Source organism: Notamacropus eugenii, chromosome 3, assembly GCF_028372415.1.
Source record: "Notamacropus eugenii isolate mMacEug1 chromosome 3, mMacEug1.pri_v2, whole genome shotgun sequence".
In the NCBI taxonomy this organism is placed as follows: Eukaryota; Metazoa; Chordata; class Mammalia; order Diprotodontia; family Macropodidae; genus Notamacropus; species Notamacropus eugenii.
In genome coordinates this window covers 284,712,268-284,729,811 of record NC_092874.1, presented here as the reverse complement: position 1 = coordinate 284,729,811, position 17,544 = coordinate 284,712,268, and the positions used below count along the sequence as shown (strand labels likewise).

At 39.6% G+C, this 17,544-nt stretch overlaps 1 protein-coding gene across 1 annotated transcript in view; it reads left to right on the top strand.

Annotated features, from left to right (window-relative positions):
• The window catches only part of GNPTAB (N-acetylglucosamine-1-phosphate transferase subunits alpha and beta), a 93,755-nt gene extending 85,079 nt beyond the window's left edge, over positions 1–8,676 (top strand). The window contains exons 19-21 of the mRNA XM_072655730.1: positions 3,636–3,803; positions 6,582–6,672; positions 7,616–8,676. Of these exons, the coding sequence (XP_072511831.1) occupies positions 3,636–3,803; positions 6,582–6,672; positions 7,616–7,693 (337 nt within the window). The 3' untranslated portion in view covers positions 7,694–8,676. The remainder of the gene's footprint in view (positions 1–3,635; positions 3,804–6,581; positions 6,673–7,615) is intronic.
• The last annotated feature ends 8,868 nt before the right edge of the window (positions 8,677–17,544 follow it).

The window sequence follows — 17,544 nt, the reverse complement described above, 5'->3', positions numbered from 1 at the left end:
CCAAACATAAAATGAATCTCAAGAGTCCCTGGCATTAATAAATGTGTCCTCTGAACCAAGGCCATTGGGTATTGTTGGGTCTCCCAAGTCAGAAAATTCTCCAAATTCCAGCTCACCCCATAATTCTTTTAGATTCTTGAGCAATTGAAATACCTGAGAAGTGAGACACGTTTCAGAATATATTTTCTTGTCCTGAGTCAACCAGTCCTATGCTCAAAAATTGTTGTGTAAGTCCTAGAGAAAAGTATCGTCCCCAAATTTTAAAGCACTTGTTTTAATCTGTGGTCAGTTATGATTATAACCAGAAGCCATTATGATATGTTTTGTTTGCCTATTCGTTCTCCGTCCCTCAGATTCCAAACTCTAATTAAGTTGGCAAGCAGGAACTGCTTACCATTAGTAGTAGTTTAAGATGCATAGTCAGGCTATTGTAGACACAGTCTGTAAAAGTGTAGTGATGAGCCCATGACCAGGATTGGAGTATATCTAATGATGGCTGATGTTTGCTTAACGTTCTTTACCCATCCTTCATTTTGAGTAATTTAAAAAATTTTCAGCAATCAAGCATAAAAATGCAGTTTGGGGAGAGAGGAAGAAAAACTGTCAGCAAGGTAAGCAAGCAATAGAGAAGGCCAGTATATGGTGGAAAATATCCAGGAAGAGGGATGGTAAGAATCCTCTTGGCCTCAGCTAAATACATTCAAATGTACAGAATGTGTGTAGTAAATAAAATGAATTAGAAATCTTCCTACAGGGAGGATCCCTCATAGGTATGACTATGACTTGGTTAGATGGAATTCTTGATTAGTATATGGACCAGAAAGAATGTGTTTGTTAAAAAAGAACTGATTTGGTAGAACAGCCAGCATCATTGCTGTGTTCTTGTAGATATAAGAGATGTTTCCTATAAGAAAGTGCAAGAACAAAGATGGGGGTGGGGAAGCACAATAGAAGGGGGAGCAGACCAGGTGGGAGTATATTAAAGACAGCTGGTCAGAAGGAGAAGAATGGATGCTGAGTTTAGGAAACTTCACAGATCTGGCATGGAAGTGGGATAGCAGCCCGCCAATAAGCATTTATTAAGCACCTACTATATTCCAGGCACTGTACTAAGTGCTGGGGAGGCAAAAAAAGGCAAAAGGATCTCACAGTCTGATAGGGGTGACATGCGAACAGTTGTGTACCAACCAGCTGTAGATAAGATAAATTGGAGAAGAATCAACAGAGAGAAAACACTAGAATGGTGAGGGATCAGGAGAGGTGTCCTGGAGGTGGATTTTAGTTGGGACTTGAAGGAAGCCAGATGGAGTTAGGGAAGGGGAGCATTTCATGCATGGCGGACAGTCAGTATTTGATGATGGAGTATTTTGTTTAAGGGGCAGCAGGAGAGCTGGTGTTGCTGGATCACAGAGTAAGGCAGGGCAGGATATAAGTTGTAAGAAGACTGAAAGGGTAAGGGGGTGGGGTGGGTTAGGAAGGCCTTTGAATTCCAGAGGATGTTCTGTTGGTTTCTTGAAGTTTTAGGGAACCAGGGAAGGTTTTTGAGGGGTCAGGTGACATAAGGTTGCAATTCCCTACCCAGGTATTTGTTTCCTTGAGTGTTATGTCTGCTAAAAAGAAAACAGCTGATAAATTCTTGACTTGCCTTATTGATCATTTTATTCATCAGAAGAGAGGGGAAGAGATCATTAGAACTCTTAATCAGCACCTGATTCTGACTAACAAGCAGGTCGCCAGGTCAAGACACTGAGAACCTTGGGAGTACCTCATCTTAAAGTTCATGCTAGGTACTTGGGTGGATAGGTGTTTAAACTGGTATCACTGTATTTGGAGAGAGTAGATTTCAAAGAATTTTAGCAAAGGACAGATGTAATCCTGGGCTGAAAATGCTTTAGGGGAAATACGGAGGGGATGTGACAATGCTTGCGTTTCCATTGAGCAACAGAAACGAGCTGTTTAAAAGATAATGATGTGCATGTACCTTTAACTCATCAACTAATAAGGAATTTTTAAAAAAACATAGAAAATGGAAGCAAGTTTAAGTAATTGATAGATACAAAGTGGTAATCTAGCCCTCTGAGAAGTGTGTCAGCATTGTCAGAGTTCAGCTGCAAACACTGCTAAGGACAGCCTTCGTGTCTTGTTCAGCTGCTTGGAGAGAGGAACGGATGGGACGGTTAGAGCCCTGAGGGGAGGGGAGGCAGAACTACTCACATTTGTTTTTGCTTCTTGCATATTAATTAATTTCAATTTTACATCTTCCTGATGTGGCACCAGACAGACTGTTGTTGGAAAAGGCATCATGTCTGTCGTGTAGCGATGTAATAATGTGGAAGTTTTTGATGACTAGTGAGGCATATTGCAAAAGCATAGTTCAGTGTTATTATTAACTTTATCAGAGTGTAATTTATATGTCTAGTTGTTGAATTCTCAAAGACAATTTGTTTTCATTTTCCCTATGCTGATAATCTAACCTTTCTAAAACTCTTTGTAAGAGCCAGGGAATTCTTTCCCTATCAAGCTCCCGAATCATGCATCAGGTTAATGCTATGGGGTCAGTGAGGGCCATCTCCTTTTCCCACTGAGAGGATATTCTTTATGTGCCTAAAATTGTTACAGCCACAAGATATCTGACTCTCTTTTCTCCATGTGGCCCCCATGTCAACCACAAATTCATTCTGATGCAAGTCAGCCAACTGAAAGCAAAGGTTCTGGGCCAGTCCAAGTTCAGGTCAAGTCCAGTTATTCAGACTTGGGACTGAAATCCAATGAAGTGCTCAGGGCCCATAAAATGGAATAAAAATTGCTTTTACTTGTAGTGAAAGAATTGAAGGGGATATAATTACTAAAAACAAATGCTTCTGCCTTTCACCTCCACATTAACAGGGCAACAATGCTGGATCAGATTGTGTCCTATGGGACAGTAGGAAGGAGTACTACTATCACTCCCTTAGGTGGGCTTTTTATATTGGTGTTTTTATATTTTTATAATATAACACCAATATTTTTATATTGATGTTCCCCTAGAACACCAATAGGTTAAAGTTGGCATCCTAACTTACATAAAATAAATGTTATTCTTTCTACATGACCCCTACCAGATTGTAAAAGATTAGGGTATGTTCTGGTTGATAAACTGTGTGTCTGTGGTCTAAGAATTGTCTTCATGAGATGTGAGAAAGTCTATCATTCGGTTGGATACAACTGTTCTTAAAGACTATCTATTAAGTGCTAGACAGGATGGGAACAGTAGGATACCCTTACTGATGACATTGCTTATCTGTACCATCTCATAAGATTGGAAGATTTAAGCTTGGATCTCTTGCCGTGTTTTAAGAAATACTATTGTCTGACATTCATTAAGACTTGTCATCTTTTCCATGGATTCTTTCTTTTTTTGTGTGCATAGATAATTTTTAATAAGCCTGAATTTCATAGCTAGATGTTTCATAGGGATAGCCTAGCCAGCCAGAGACAGACATGGATTATTTCTTAAGAAGAGATTCATAAATGGCTAGTTTAATTTCTTTCACTGATTTTTATTACTTTCCATTTCAAAATATGACAGATTAAGGCTTTTCTTCAAATTTTGAAGGTATAAACATATAAATGACAGCAGATGCTTGTTCTTTCAGAAAATTTGTTTGCTTAAATGACAACATTGATCACAGTCATAAAGATGCACAGACGGTAAAAGCAGTGCTTAGAGATTTTTACGAGTCAATGTTTCCCCAGCCATCCCAGTTTGAGCTGCCACGAGAATATCGGAACCGTTTCCTTCATATGCATGAGCTCCAAGAATGGTAAGTTCTTATGTCATGTAGTGATCAAACGATGAGTTAGCAATGATCAAGAAGCATATATCATTGCTGTTCCTTCTTAGAATATTCATTTATGCTAAAAATATATATTTATATATCCCTATGAAATAAAGACATCTTAATATCATAAGAAGCTAGGAGCTTCAGAAAAGAAAGGCAAGTATAGATGCCAAATGTACAGAAGATTAAGAAGATAAAAATCAAGGAGAAAGATATTTATTTATCTTTCTGTATCTGGGATTAAGATATAGAAATGAGAATACATTAGAAATTTCCCAATTATCTAAGAATATAAAGCAGTGGTGCCCATTCTCTCTGATAATATTTGATACAATTCTAAGAAATGCCAAGATTAAAAGATGCAAAGATAGACAAAGAAGAGATAAAACTATCCTGTTTTGCTGATGACAGGATGGTTTACTTGGATAATGTTAGAGAGGAATCATTCTACCAAAACATACTCAGTACTTAGATGAATTCAGTTACAAAGCATTCCTTAAAGAAATGAAAAATGAAATAAAAAAGATACTTACCTTGAAACGGATATTTATAGAGCACCTATCATGTACCCAGCATTCTGGGTGCCATGCAGGATTCAAAGAAGTAAAGGTTGTGCCATCAAGAGTGGTACATTGTTGTAGGGGGTGAATCAGTCCTAGAAGGGCAAGAGCGACATAACATAGAATAAGTACCTCCATAGGCTAATGGCAAGAGCGTTGGACAAGGTTCTTCAGCCAGCTGACCCTACCCTGGGGAGAAGCTCCAGACTCTTGGGCTCAGTCTTCTCATCTGGAAAGTAAGGGGGTTGGATCAGTGGATCTCCAAGTTCCCTTCTAGCATTGGAGAGCTGTTTGAGCTGAAAGGAGGGTAGGGAGCTGTGGCAGTAAGGATGTTGAGATGGAAAGGAGAAAAGTTTTTAGGGATAGTAAGAGAGAGTGAGTGTGTTGGTGTGCATGAGAGATAGGTAAGATGGATAGATGGATAGATGGCCAGATATGAACCTTTGAGTAGTAGTGGAAGATGAGATTAAAAAAGTAAATGGGGGCCCACCTGTGGAATGCTAACCTAAAGATTTTAGACTTTAACCCATTTACAAATGAAATATTATATACCAAGAAAGCCCTTTATAAACCTTCAAGTGTTCTGTAGATGTTAGCAATTCCTCCTATACTTTGGGGAACCATTCAGATTGATTCATGGGCAGTGGAGTAACTTCTCAGGAGTGTTATTTTAGGATGATTAATCTAGTCAGTGACCAGCAAGGTGGATTAAAGGGAAGAGGCAAGAGATAGAAAGTTATTGAAATAATCCAAATGGGAGGCGATTAAGGCTTAAACTAGGGCAATGGCAACAGGGATGGATGAAGGAGAAGGGAATTGAGGGGCCTTTGTGACTGACCACATTTGGGCCTCAAGCAAAAAAGGAAAGGTGAAGAATAACAGATTTCAGGTAGAAATCAGGAAGTTGAGTATGGAAAGGAAGCCCATACATGCAGAGCAGTTTGAAAAGAATGGAGTGGATTTATTATGGGTTTTTTAAATACATGAAGTATGAAATCAAGAGTCACAGTTTCATGTACAGTCTCCTTTGTGGTCTCCCTTATATGTGGAAATGTTCATTCTGTGTGGGTGTGTGTAAAGTTCATAATAAATTGAGAAATGAGGAGGGCAGATGGGAAGCAGATTTGGAAGGGAAAATGCTAAGTGTGATTTTAGGTTAGTGCTGTGGACGGTGGAAGCTGAGAGCATCAGTCAGTGAGCTGTGAGAAGGCCAAGGGCAATGACCTTGGGCCAGAAGAGGAGGAAGAGGAGCCAGCAAAACAGAGACTTCACTTAGATCAGCTCAGCCCTGAGGAGGGGCCGTCTCCCCCACTGCAGCTTTTCCACGTGTCTTGTCAGCGACATTCTAAAAGACCAGCAGTAGTGTTGTCCATGTCCAAATACTTGCCTTCTTCCTCCCCAACCCACCCTCCCTCCGTTCGTTCGTTCCTTCCTTCCTGAAATGTAAAGAATTGGCTTGAGCACTTTTGCTTCTCCTGCACCCAGAGAAGGGGGAATCATGAGCCACTCACCAGCCTTCTTCTCCAGCAAAATGTTGCTAACTTGTTGATATGCCTTTTCATTTTGATATGTGCCTGCCATTCAGAGAAAACATGGGAGACATGGCTAGTTGGTATTTTGGTAAAAAATGAAAAGACAAGTTTTGTAGGAAATCTTATTAGGATCAGAGTTGAAAACGTCAAATACTTAAAAGTTTTTCCCTTGAGTGATTCTTTTCACAAAGGGAAAATAAGAGTATACGACACTGAAAAAAAACCTTAATGTTTGCCTTGTTAGATTGTCTTTAAGTTTTGAAAAAGACCTTCAAAAGAAGGTGGTGCAAGTGACGTTTTTGGTTTTGAGGTCGTTATGGATTTTATGGCAATAGGATTGCATAGTGAATAGCGTTCTAGCTGGACTTAGCATCAAGAAAGTCTAAGATCACATCATACCTCTGATACTTCGTGTCCCTAGACAAGTTACTTACCTTCTGCGCACATCAGGCTGCTTACTCCTAGCACTGTTCAAAGAAGTCAGTGACATATCACTGTCTGCATTGGTGGAGGATTTTTCTTTACAGGAAGTTCCCCACACTAGTGAAACCACATATCCTTCCCACATTCATTTATTCTCTATAAAAAAAGATAACTATTTGACTACCACCTAAATATTGGCAGGGAAAAGCATATGTAAAGTACATTTTTTCTCTTTCTTTTTGCAGGAGGGCATATAGAGATAAATTAAAATTTTGGACCCATTGTGTACTTGTAACATTGATCATGTTTACTGTATTCTCATTTTTTGCCGAGCAGGTAAGTTTTGTGAGCTTTCGCTAAACACCAGGCCCTCTTTATTGGTACACTAACATCTGATAATTTTAAGAAAATTATATAAATTTAGAGTCTATCATATCTTAAAACTTCAACACCGGTTGAGATCTATGATATCCAGATATCATCAGTGTACCCTTTCTACTTAATTAGCCTCAAACCTTATTGCCTGCAATCTTTTTGACCTGAGGACTCACTGGGTGACCTTTGGTGACTCAAACCATAACCCTATAAACATTTTGAAATGGGAGGGCTAGAAGAACCTTCCTGATTCTATCTTAAGAGATACGTGATCTTTTTTTTTTTCACTGTTTAAATAACTATTTCTCTAGCTCTTCATTCTAACTATTTCATGTCATCTGATGCCATTACATTTTGTAAGAATGCTGTATGCACGCAGAATCTTTAGGTGCATACATGTGTCTGTATAAACAGTCTGAATTGATTATTATTCCTTCACTATAGATACATAGTGTTGCAGAGCTTCTAAGCAGATGACCATCTCTTGTGCATATTTAGACGTAGAAATGCAGTGCATTTATTGTGTAAATACGACTGTCAACTTTTCCTTTGACCTGAGTCAGCCATCTTCTTAAAACAGTGTGCCTCCTGACACAGGGCATCTGAAGAGGCTGCAGGTCTCTGAAGAAATTATTCTTCATTGATAAATTTGTATTAATTTAGAATTTAGAATGCCACACTCCTTTCAGTTTCTTACTGCAGGACAGATGTGGGGTAGGCTTCTGGAAATTCTACATGCTGATGAGTATTTTCTCAGGGTTGGCAGGATTAAAAATATACATAGGGGGTTGGCTTTTTGGGTTTGACATGTAGTCGATGCTGCCACGTCTGCTATCACTTGGTGTATTTTAATCCCTGTTATGGACAATTAAGAGCTATGTTCTGCCTTCTTTCCACTATTTAGCTAATTGCACTGAAACGGAAGATTTTTCCCAGAAGGAGGATCCACAAGGAAGTTGGTACTGAACGGATCGGGGTATAGGAGGTGGAAAGAGCCTGTTCACTCGATGACAACAGTGTCTTTGTGATGTGATGCCTTGAGATTCAGGTCTGAAGAGATAAAGAGAAGCATCCCAAAAGATGACAAACTGTGGGCACAAAGCTGGCCCCCAGAACAGCCAAGCTGTTTAACAGACACACTGAAAAGTCCTAGGTGTGTTGGGCAGCCTCCACTGGAATTGTACTTTGGAAGCATTAGCTCATGGACATGTTATCCTTTTTATAAAAAGGGTTACTGAGGAAGAAACAACTGCCTTTATTGCAGTGGACATTGCCAAGTAAATTTAATATCTAGACCAGTGTGGGAGCAGTGACTGAGAGGCCTCACTCAAGCCTTTGCTTTCCAGAGCATTCTGCTGTCCTCTTGCTGGGGTACTTTTTTCGTTTTCCATTTTTAAATAAGTAACAACTAAGTTAACTCTTTTAGCTGTCCTTGTGTCTAAACTGTGATGCCCAAACTGGTGAATGTATAATTTCAACACAGCCTCATGTTGGGAGAATCAAAAGAATTTGGATTTGAAGAATGTTAATGGGATTCAGCAATGGGAGATCTCAGGAACTATTGTCTGAAATATCTTGGTTTGGGTTAACTTAACCCCCTAAAAAAACAGAGATTATGTTTGGAGGCCTGCGCACAAAGGGCTGCTGATCAAGTGTACTCATGTTTTGTAAATGTCAGATACAAACAGAAGTGCCTCAGTGTATAAATTAGCGATGCTGTCCCTGACCCACTGTCACGTGGGTGATTCCTTTAATACAGTAGCAGATGGTACCAAGGGCCACATATCGAGAGGATCTTTTTAAGTTTGGGCAGGATTTAGGGAGAAACGTCAGTCTTTTCAAGTTGACATTTCTGACATGTATTTTAATTCACAGTCACAGTAATATTCTTTCAAAAATCACTTTAATCATTTTGTAATAATTGTAAAATTTGGAATGTACAGAATGTGTTTGTGCCGTTACTGTGTGTTTAAAAAGGCTCTCTGAAAAAACTCGCTTGTCTGATGCTTTTCTCCCCTCTTGCATTTTTAACAAAAACTTCATGAAGTTTTTCTAGAATAGTTCATTGTTTGCCACTAAATATTCATCAGTATTTAAACAAGGGTATGTGTCAGAAGGCCCACAGGTGCAAGTCGGGGATGGGAGGGAGCATGGTTCTATTCTGGAAGAGAAAAGCTATCCAAGATTTCTGGGGGGAGAATAGTGTTTTTTTTTAATACTTTCACATACATACTTTCAGGCTTTCTGTCAGTTAGCAAGTACATATGTGTGTGTGTATTTCATATGTATATGTATGTATTTATGTGTATATAAATGTATAGTATATATTACATACACTCCCAATGTATATGCATACACACATATGTATGTATCTGTGTGTGTGTGTGTGTGTGTGTGTGTGTGTGTATGTATGTATATTAGGTTCTGGCTTTTATTTTTAACTTCATATTTTTTACTTCCATTGTTTTATTCTCCTTTCTTCCACTCCCCCATTGATAAGGCCAGTGATACGATGCCCTTTATATGTGTGACGTCATGCAGAGTGTATTGCCAAATTAACCACATGAGCAAGTATATCCTTAAGTATATCCTTTTTAAAAATGCATTTACTTACTTATTTTTAGCTTTCAGCATTCATCTCCCCCCCACCAAGATGGCATGCCATCTGATATAGGTTATACATATGGAATCATATTAAACATATTTCCACATTAGTCATGTGGTGAAAGGAGGATCAAAACCTCAAAACCAAAAAAGGAGGGAAAAACCACAAGAAAAAAGAAAGAGGAAATGATGCACTTTGAGCTGCATTCAGACTCTCTAGTTCTCTCTGAGTGTGGATAGTGTTTTCCATCATCGTTAGGTGTAGCTTCTGTTCTCCAGGCACTGTGCTAGGCTCTGGAAATACAAGAACAAGAATGAACCATTCCTGTTGGAAAAGTGTTTGACAACCTTCTAATTAAATAGCTTAAAAAAACATTAAAACCCCCCATTTTACACATCTGGAAGCTGACCCTTAGCTTTGCAGTGTCTTGCGCAAGGTGTCTGTCTGGTAAGACAGACTAGTATGTGAACTCTTCATTTCTTTAATTAAATGCTCTTTCTACTATAGGAGGCCGCTGTAGTCTATGTATAGTAGTACTTGACCATTCAAGTTATAATTATAAACGTTGAAGTGACATTCCTTTTAGCCTTTATAGTTCAAACATTCCGCTACTGCATATGGCCCCCATAACTCCAAATCATCAAAGAAATTTAACTTCATACACATACACAAAACCTCCATGTAGGTTATGTCCTTCCTGTTTGAAAATAATGCTTCTGACTCTTTTATCTAGATGTGTCCCTACAAGGCAGATCATTTGGTCCTTGTCATCATCATCCGGACTTGCCTTGCTCTCTGCCACACCCTTTCTGTGGTAGAGGCTGATTGACCCTTATTAAAATGGAGCCATTCCATGTAGTTAGAGTCCTCTGTGCCAGACGGACGCATATTCTGGGGCAATTCCCCACCATTTGCCATTACTGCTGACGAAAGCTATTATCTCTCTCATCTTAAGTTGTGATTCATTACCCTCCCCTTGGGTGCTTGGCATTTTGCCCAGGCATCCAGCCTGAGGCAAAAGGCATTATTTCTGTGCTTCTCTCCTGACTGCCCCACGAAGCCATCTGTGACACTGGCCTGGTCGTAAATGCCAGTCCTAAGGTCATAAATAAAGTGGCATTACCAGCTGCTCTCAACTCTCAGGAAGGCAGAATGAGCAAGGTTTTTACAATTTTATTCTCTATCAGTAAAACAGCTTTATTGGGGTATTTGTTTCCCATAGGCAGCTAAGTAGCATGGTGGATAAGGTACCAGACCTATACTTAGACTCCACTTCAAATACTGCCTCTAGGCAAATTGTTTTACCTTTCTGCCTCAGTTTCCTCATTTGTAAATGGGGATAATAATAGCCCTTCTTCCCAGGGTTCTTGAAGATAAAATGAGATAATTTTTCTAAAGTACTTTGCATACTTTAAAGCATTCTATACATTGTGGTAGCTATTATTACTGTTACAGGTACTTGGGGGAGCTGGATCTCAGCAAAGTAGAGGGTAATTTAATTGTTATCTCCAAGCACTTTTCATGTGGAGGAGTGAAGCTGAACCCCAGGATAGTCCTGTGAATTTGGAGGTGTTTGAGGAGAAGAGGGAAGACTGAACCTTGTTCTAAATGCTTGAAAGGTGAGAGAATCTCACCAACGAGGACAGAAATGAGAATTTAGCTCCTGGGCTACTGACTGATGAGAGCTCTCCCTATCTAGCCCAACCCAAACCGCATCTCTGAAGATTCATTTGCCAAATGTCTCCGTGCTCCACTCTTGGCCTCTGGGGGAGCATATACCTAATTCACTTCTTTCTACTTCTGGCTAGAAAGGATGTGTCAGATCACCTGAGGATTCCATACAGTGTCTCTGACTTCACTGTTATTAACTCCTTGAAGGCAGAGGGTGTCTTGCTTCTTGAATTTATATCCCTAAAGCTTGTGTCTGTTACATAGAACTAAGTGTGCCCATGATGTGTCCCACTTGCTTCATTCATCTGGCCAAAGTGCTTGAGCTGGACGGTATGAATGTGAAAGGAGAGGCCTCTGGATGACAACTGCACTGGAAGCATCTACAAAGAAGCAAAGAGTGGGCTCATCCTTTCTAGCCTAGGTATAGGCAGGGATTGGGAGTGCTGGAAGTGTGTGAGAGAGTACAGTTGGCCTTGGAGAAGGGGACCAGAGAGGCAGTACTTTCCAGGGAGAATTTTGTTTTTCTTCAGTGCAAAAATTATGAAAAAAAATCAACAGCAAAAGGGAGTTTATTAATGACAGGGAAGATGCCAAAGGCACAGTAAAGAGGGAGGGCAGAAGAGGATGGGGAGTCTCCATAGAGACTGTAGCAAAAGAGATTGCCAGGAAGGAGATTTTCATTAGAGCAGCTGACAATCAAATCAAAGGGATTTGACTTCTGAACACATAGATATATCCTCTGAAGGATTTATGGGAGAGCATGGATGAGAATTGTAAAAGGTGAGAAGACAGTTGGGTTGTAGTCTGCAACAGTGGAGAGAAGATGGTACCAATCAGATTACAAGTCTTATCAAAGGGTCCAGGTAAGCCAAATATTTTTAAAGTTTTCCTTCATTCATTCTACAAATGTTCCCCCAAACCTGTGCCATGCTTAATATGACAGTCTTTGGTTTTAGTGAGCTCACAGTAATTCAGCATTTATGGAATGCTTGCTAGTAGCTGGGGTCCTCATGTATCTTCTCCACTTATCGCAAAACTTTGAGATGAATTATACAAAATTGAACCAATAAGATGAATTTAACATAGCATCAAAATATCTGTAGTCCATGGGTCCTACTTATTATAAACCTCTTTGGATTGGGGTTCATATTATTAGGATGTTTAATAATTTTCTTAATCTGGTTCATTTGGTCTCCATTTAGTTTGAAACTGAGAACTGTTGAAGTCAATTCAAATCTAAAACATTCAGTTTCTTATCTTACTGTCAGACCCAGGCTGAAAAAAATAAATGATAAAAGTATTTTTAAGTGCTAAGTTCAGCACAGAAATTACAAATACAAAAAGCGCGACCATCGCTGCTTTCAAGGAATTTACATTCTAATAGTTGGAGATAATATACAGGAAAGTGACGGGCAGAGAGGGGCGTTTTGGTCTGAGAAGTCTCCGATGATAAGGGGAGCCATGGGACAATTGGCTGACAGAATTTCTACGGTACTTTAAGGTTTACATAGTGCTCTATGTTGTTCAGTTGTTTCAGTTGTATCTTACTCTTCATGACCCCATTTGGGGTTTTCTTGGCAGAGATACTAGAGTGGTTTGCCATTTACTTCTCCAGTTCATTTTACAGATGAGGAAACTGAGGCAAACAAAGTTAGGGGACTTGTCCAGTGTCACATAGCTAGTAAGAGTCTGAGGCCAAATTTGAACTTCTAATTGAGGTCTAGCTCTCTGTGCACAGTGGCACCACCTCGCTGCCCTTAGTGCTTTCTCTGTGATCTTGTTTGATTCTGACATGCCCTTCCAGGAATGGTAGTGTGGATTAAAAACCAGTAACAAAGTAAGATAACATTATCAGCACATGGTCCCAAATGGGTGTGTGTTTGTCCTTCATTCTAGAAGAGGACCATGACATCAAGATGATGACATGACTTGCAGTTGACTGATTTGAGTGAGGGAGGGCTGTGTAAGGTCTCCAACCTCACTTTTTTCTCCTGAGCCATCTGGGTCCAGTGGCCTGATATGTGTCAGGATGACTGGAGATGGCCCAGGATGCAAAGTGAGACCCTGGTCCCTTCAGGCTGAGGTCTTATCACATTCTCACTTTGAGTGAGATGCACCCATTCAATGAATAGGCTTCTTTAAGTAGTTGCTCAAAGGATGACACCTATAATAAAAAAAAAATCAAACTGGGAGGAGAAAGACCCAGGTTACTGGGTAAAAGGAAATCAATTACTCTTTAGTAATTTGCTAACTTGACTCTTAACACTAAATAACTAACATTAAAGGTAGAGGTAATTTTTTTTTACCAGTTTTTCTAAGGCTGTTTTAGCAACGTAATATATTAATGCAGGGCTTTTGTATCTTATTGTAGGGCTGTTGAGACAATACGAGAACCTCAGACCTTCTCCTCTTTCTGCCTCCCTTCCCATACTTTCCAGTCCTGTTGGAAATAAGCTCCTCCAGCACTTGTATCTCCAGGAGGGGAGAAAGATGCAAGCAAAGCCTCAGTGACTTTAATGTGTTCCTGGCTGGGTCTGGGCTTGGTCTGACTTGAATGGAGAGTGGAATCTTGTCTGACTGCTTCTGTCACTGCCATTCTGGTGAACTAAACAATGTGCAGTTATAGCTGGCCAACTTTTCAAGGCTCAAGATGTTTCCTTCATCTCAACCCCAAATAAGATTTAAAAAAAAAACCCAAAAAACTGCTGCCACTGTTCATTCTGAAAAGGCCCTAATGACTACTTCTAGCTATGACCTCTGCCTTCTCTATTCCTTCATGTTTCTCACCTCTCATACAATCACACAACAGGTGTACACACTTTGTGGGTACTGGAGTTCTTGTATTTTGTCCAATTAAGTCAGAGGCCAGGTAGCCAGGGAAACATAGTCTTTTCTACCACCTGAGTTAGGGTTCTTCCACCATTTCCCCAGGGGAGGATAAGATTATAGAAGTAGGACTAGAAGGAAACCTTCAAAGTCCAAATCCCCCCCTTTTTTTTTTTTTGACAGACCGAGGAAATTGGGGCTTACAGAGGTGGTGACTTGCCCAAGGTCACACAAGTAATAATCAGAGGTGGGATTTAAACCTGGATCCCCGGACTAGGTCAGAGATTCTTAATGTTTTTTGTGTCCTGGCAGCCTAGTCCCCTTCTCAGAATCATGTTTCTAAATGCATAAATTAAATAGGATTAGAAAGGAAAACAATTCTATTGAAATGCTATTTATCAAAATTTTTTTAGGTTCACAGATTCCTTATTAAAATGCATTGACTGCTGTAGTGTCTGGTGGTCGTTTTTTCCATTGTATCAGACAGCTTCCCACACTGTTCCCTAGTTAAAAAAAAATTGCAGTCCTTATAAATGACATTAGGTACATGCATATGTTCAGATTGTGGGTATGTGTCATTTAATATGTTACATATAGGATTGTTATAGTCAGATTTTCCCAAATATGTAGGTCTCCTATAAGTAGCACATCCATGATGAAGTTCAGAAAGAAGAGAGGGAGGGAGGGAGAGAGAAAGGGAGAGAAGGAGATGCATTAATTAAGTACCTGTTTCGTGTTAGACAAAGTGCTAAATTCTGGGGATACAACAAAAAGGAAACAAGACAATCTGCTCTCAAGGAGCTTATGTTTCAGTATGGGCAGATGAATATCAAAGGGGTCACATACGTGCATGTAGTGCATGGTATCACTTACTAGCATTACATACTCTATACTCTACCATTGGCCACATATAACTTTCTTGTCCATTAACCCTGACACCTCCTGAGTTAGGCTGTGTAATCCCCTGCTGTCACTCCTTAATCCCTAGCCTCCACTCTCCTTTTCTTTGAGCCAGTCTCCTTGCAGGTCATCAATCCCCAGTGAGTCAGGTTGTGCATATGGCTTCAGTTCCCCCAGGGCCTCAGACAGCTGGAGTCTCAGGAAGGAAAAAGGTCCCCTTCAGCCTTCGGTAGTATTACCAGGCTTCCCCAATGGCCAGGGCAGTACCAGCATACATCTTAGTTTTTATATATACTTTTCCTCTTAGAAGCCATCATTCAGTACCAACAAACCATCTCTAATGGGTGCCCAGGCCCTTCATAGAATCCTCCTTCTGAAACAGCCCATGTTTTGTGTCGACTCCAACCACAAATGCTGCCACTCCCTGGAATTTTCTTTTGCTTCTTCCTCGTGGTCATCAAAGTCACATGGGACCTTTATTTCCCCCATCTCCCTCCATGCCTTTCAACCCTTGATGTCACGGGCACATGTTTCATGGGGATCGCCATGCTTTGGGCCCAGGCACTTGAGGAAATATACTTTCGTCCATTTCTCCATCCATCCCTCTTCCGGGTTGATTTCTAGAACATTAAACAGAACTTTCCCCAACTTGATACTGCTGAAATTAAAAGTGCTATGTCTCCATACAAGAATGACAAGTGGCAATTTGTACATTATAATGTCTCTTTAAAAAATGGAAAGTTCGACTTGATTCTCTTTTGTAGAATTTAGAAATGTTAAGAGTATGAAGAGGGCTTGGAGATCATTCAGTCTAATGCTTCCTTTTACAGATGAGGAACATGAGCAGGGACTAAAACCTACATGTCCTTATGTCCAGCCTGGAAGCTATTTCTAGCCTCAATCTCTTTTTACCTCTAATGTTTACTCTTTACCGATAACATTTAAAATCCACTTATATTGTCTGAACATCCAGTGTGATTTCATCTTGTTTAATTCCTACTGGATGGCCCACCGGTGCCAGCTAGTGGTCTTTCCCCAAATAATACAAATGGTCACATTTTTTCACCATATTTGTAAATGTCAACATTCAAACTGTAAAATAATCATTTCAGCTCTTCTCTCTCTTAGGAATGCATTTCTGGACAAGGAGAGGGGCTTCCTTTATCCCTGGGTAGCCTTTATTAGCAGTGGGGACACTTGGAGAGACTTTGGAGCTCAATTGATGAGGGAGATGTAGTCTCTACGTCCCAATAGATGTCTCTTTGTTAGACTTTGATAAAGTATTAGCTAGTGATAGTGACATTTAGACTGCAGTTTCAGGTTTACAAATTGCTTTATGTAGGTTCTCTCCTATGATCCTCCCAATTATGTGAGGCAGATGCTGTTTTAGGGCAGTTAGGTGCTACCTAAGATCAAATTTGACTCAGACACTTAATAACTGTAACTCTGGGCAATTCACCTCTCTTTGCCTCAGTTTCCTCATCTGTTCAACAGAGATAATAATAGCACCTACCTCCCAGGATTGTTGTGAGGATCAAATGATATAACATTTGTAAGGTACTTATTAGCACATTGTTGAGCACATAGTATAAATGTTAGCTATTGTTATTATTCTAAAGATAGACAAAATACAGGGTAACAGACAAGGAGTTTGCCCAGGGTCATGTGGTGAATATTTGAAGTAGGATTTGAATTTGAGCCTTCTTGATCCCAAGTCAGTCAACAAGCATTTATTAAGTGCCTACTGTGTGCCAGGCACTCTGCTGAGATCTCAAGTTGCTTGTGGTCTAAGTCCAACACTATCATTATATAAATATGCTATATATTTTATAATATATATTAGATATTTACATATTCTATTTATATGTTAATATTTATAAATATATATCTAATGCCATTTCTTTACTAGTATTTTATAGGTCTGGGCCCCCATACAGCTCACTCTCATTCATTTATTTCTTTATCCATGCACTCAACAACATTCAACAAATTACTTTTGTATGAGTTTGCTCTATGGACATTATGCTCTTTGATAGAGAACAGCTTTTAAAGCTGTGGTGTGTTCCACCAAATCTAATGTTTTTTGTCAACAGTAAGCACAGCATGATCTAGTATTATCATACTAAACTATAAAGGGAATGGACTGGGTATAGACTTTTGTTTGCAAAGCCTGCCTGGGTTTTTCTGTTACATTGATTATACATATTATCAAGGTGTGTGTAGATTACTCTTATAAAAAAATGTGTAGAGATGGGAAAGGGAGGTAATAAGCATTTATAGAGCACCTACTATATACCAGATATGGTGCTAAGTTCTTTTTACAAATATTGTTTCATTTGGTGGCACATTAGATTATGTTTTTTAAGACATTTTCTTGGTCACTTTTTTTTTTAACAATAAAGTCCAAGGTTTTTCCCCCACACCTCTGGTATCCTTTCCCCGTTCAAACACCCAGAGAAATGATCCCTTAGCCTCCTCCCAATTGTGTTGACTCTATCATGGACCATCCTAGCTGTTTACTTAGTTTAACACAGCTGTTCTTCTCATGTTTGTTTTTTGAAGTAAAATTTCTGCTTCCTCATAGAGCACATTCTGGGACTGCAATGTTAGTCTAAATGTGGAGGCTCCATAGTCCATGACGGCAAAAAGAATTTATTATAAAGGTCTTTGTAGATCTTTTCCATTTTTTTTGGTCATTCCTGTCCCTACTTTGTCTCACTCTAAGCTGACCCCAAACTGCTTGTTTGGGTCTCTTACCAAACTTTCTTTAATATGGTTTTCCCCCTCCATAGCTTCTTCTTGTTTGATGAGATGATACTGCTGATGATTTT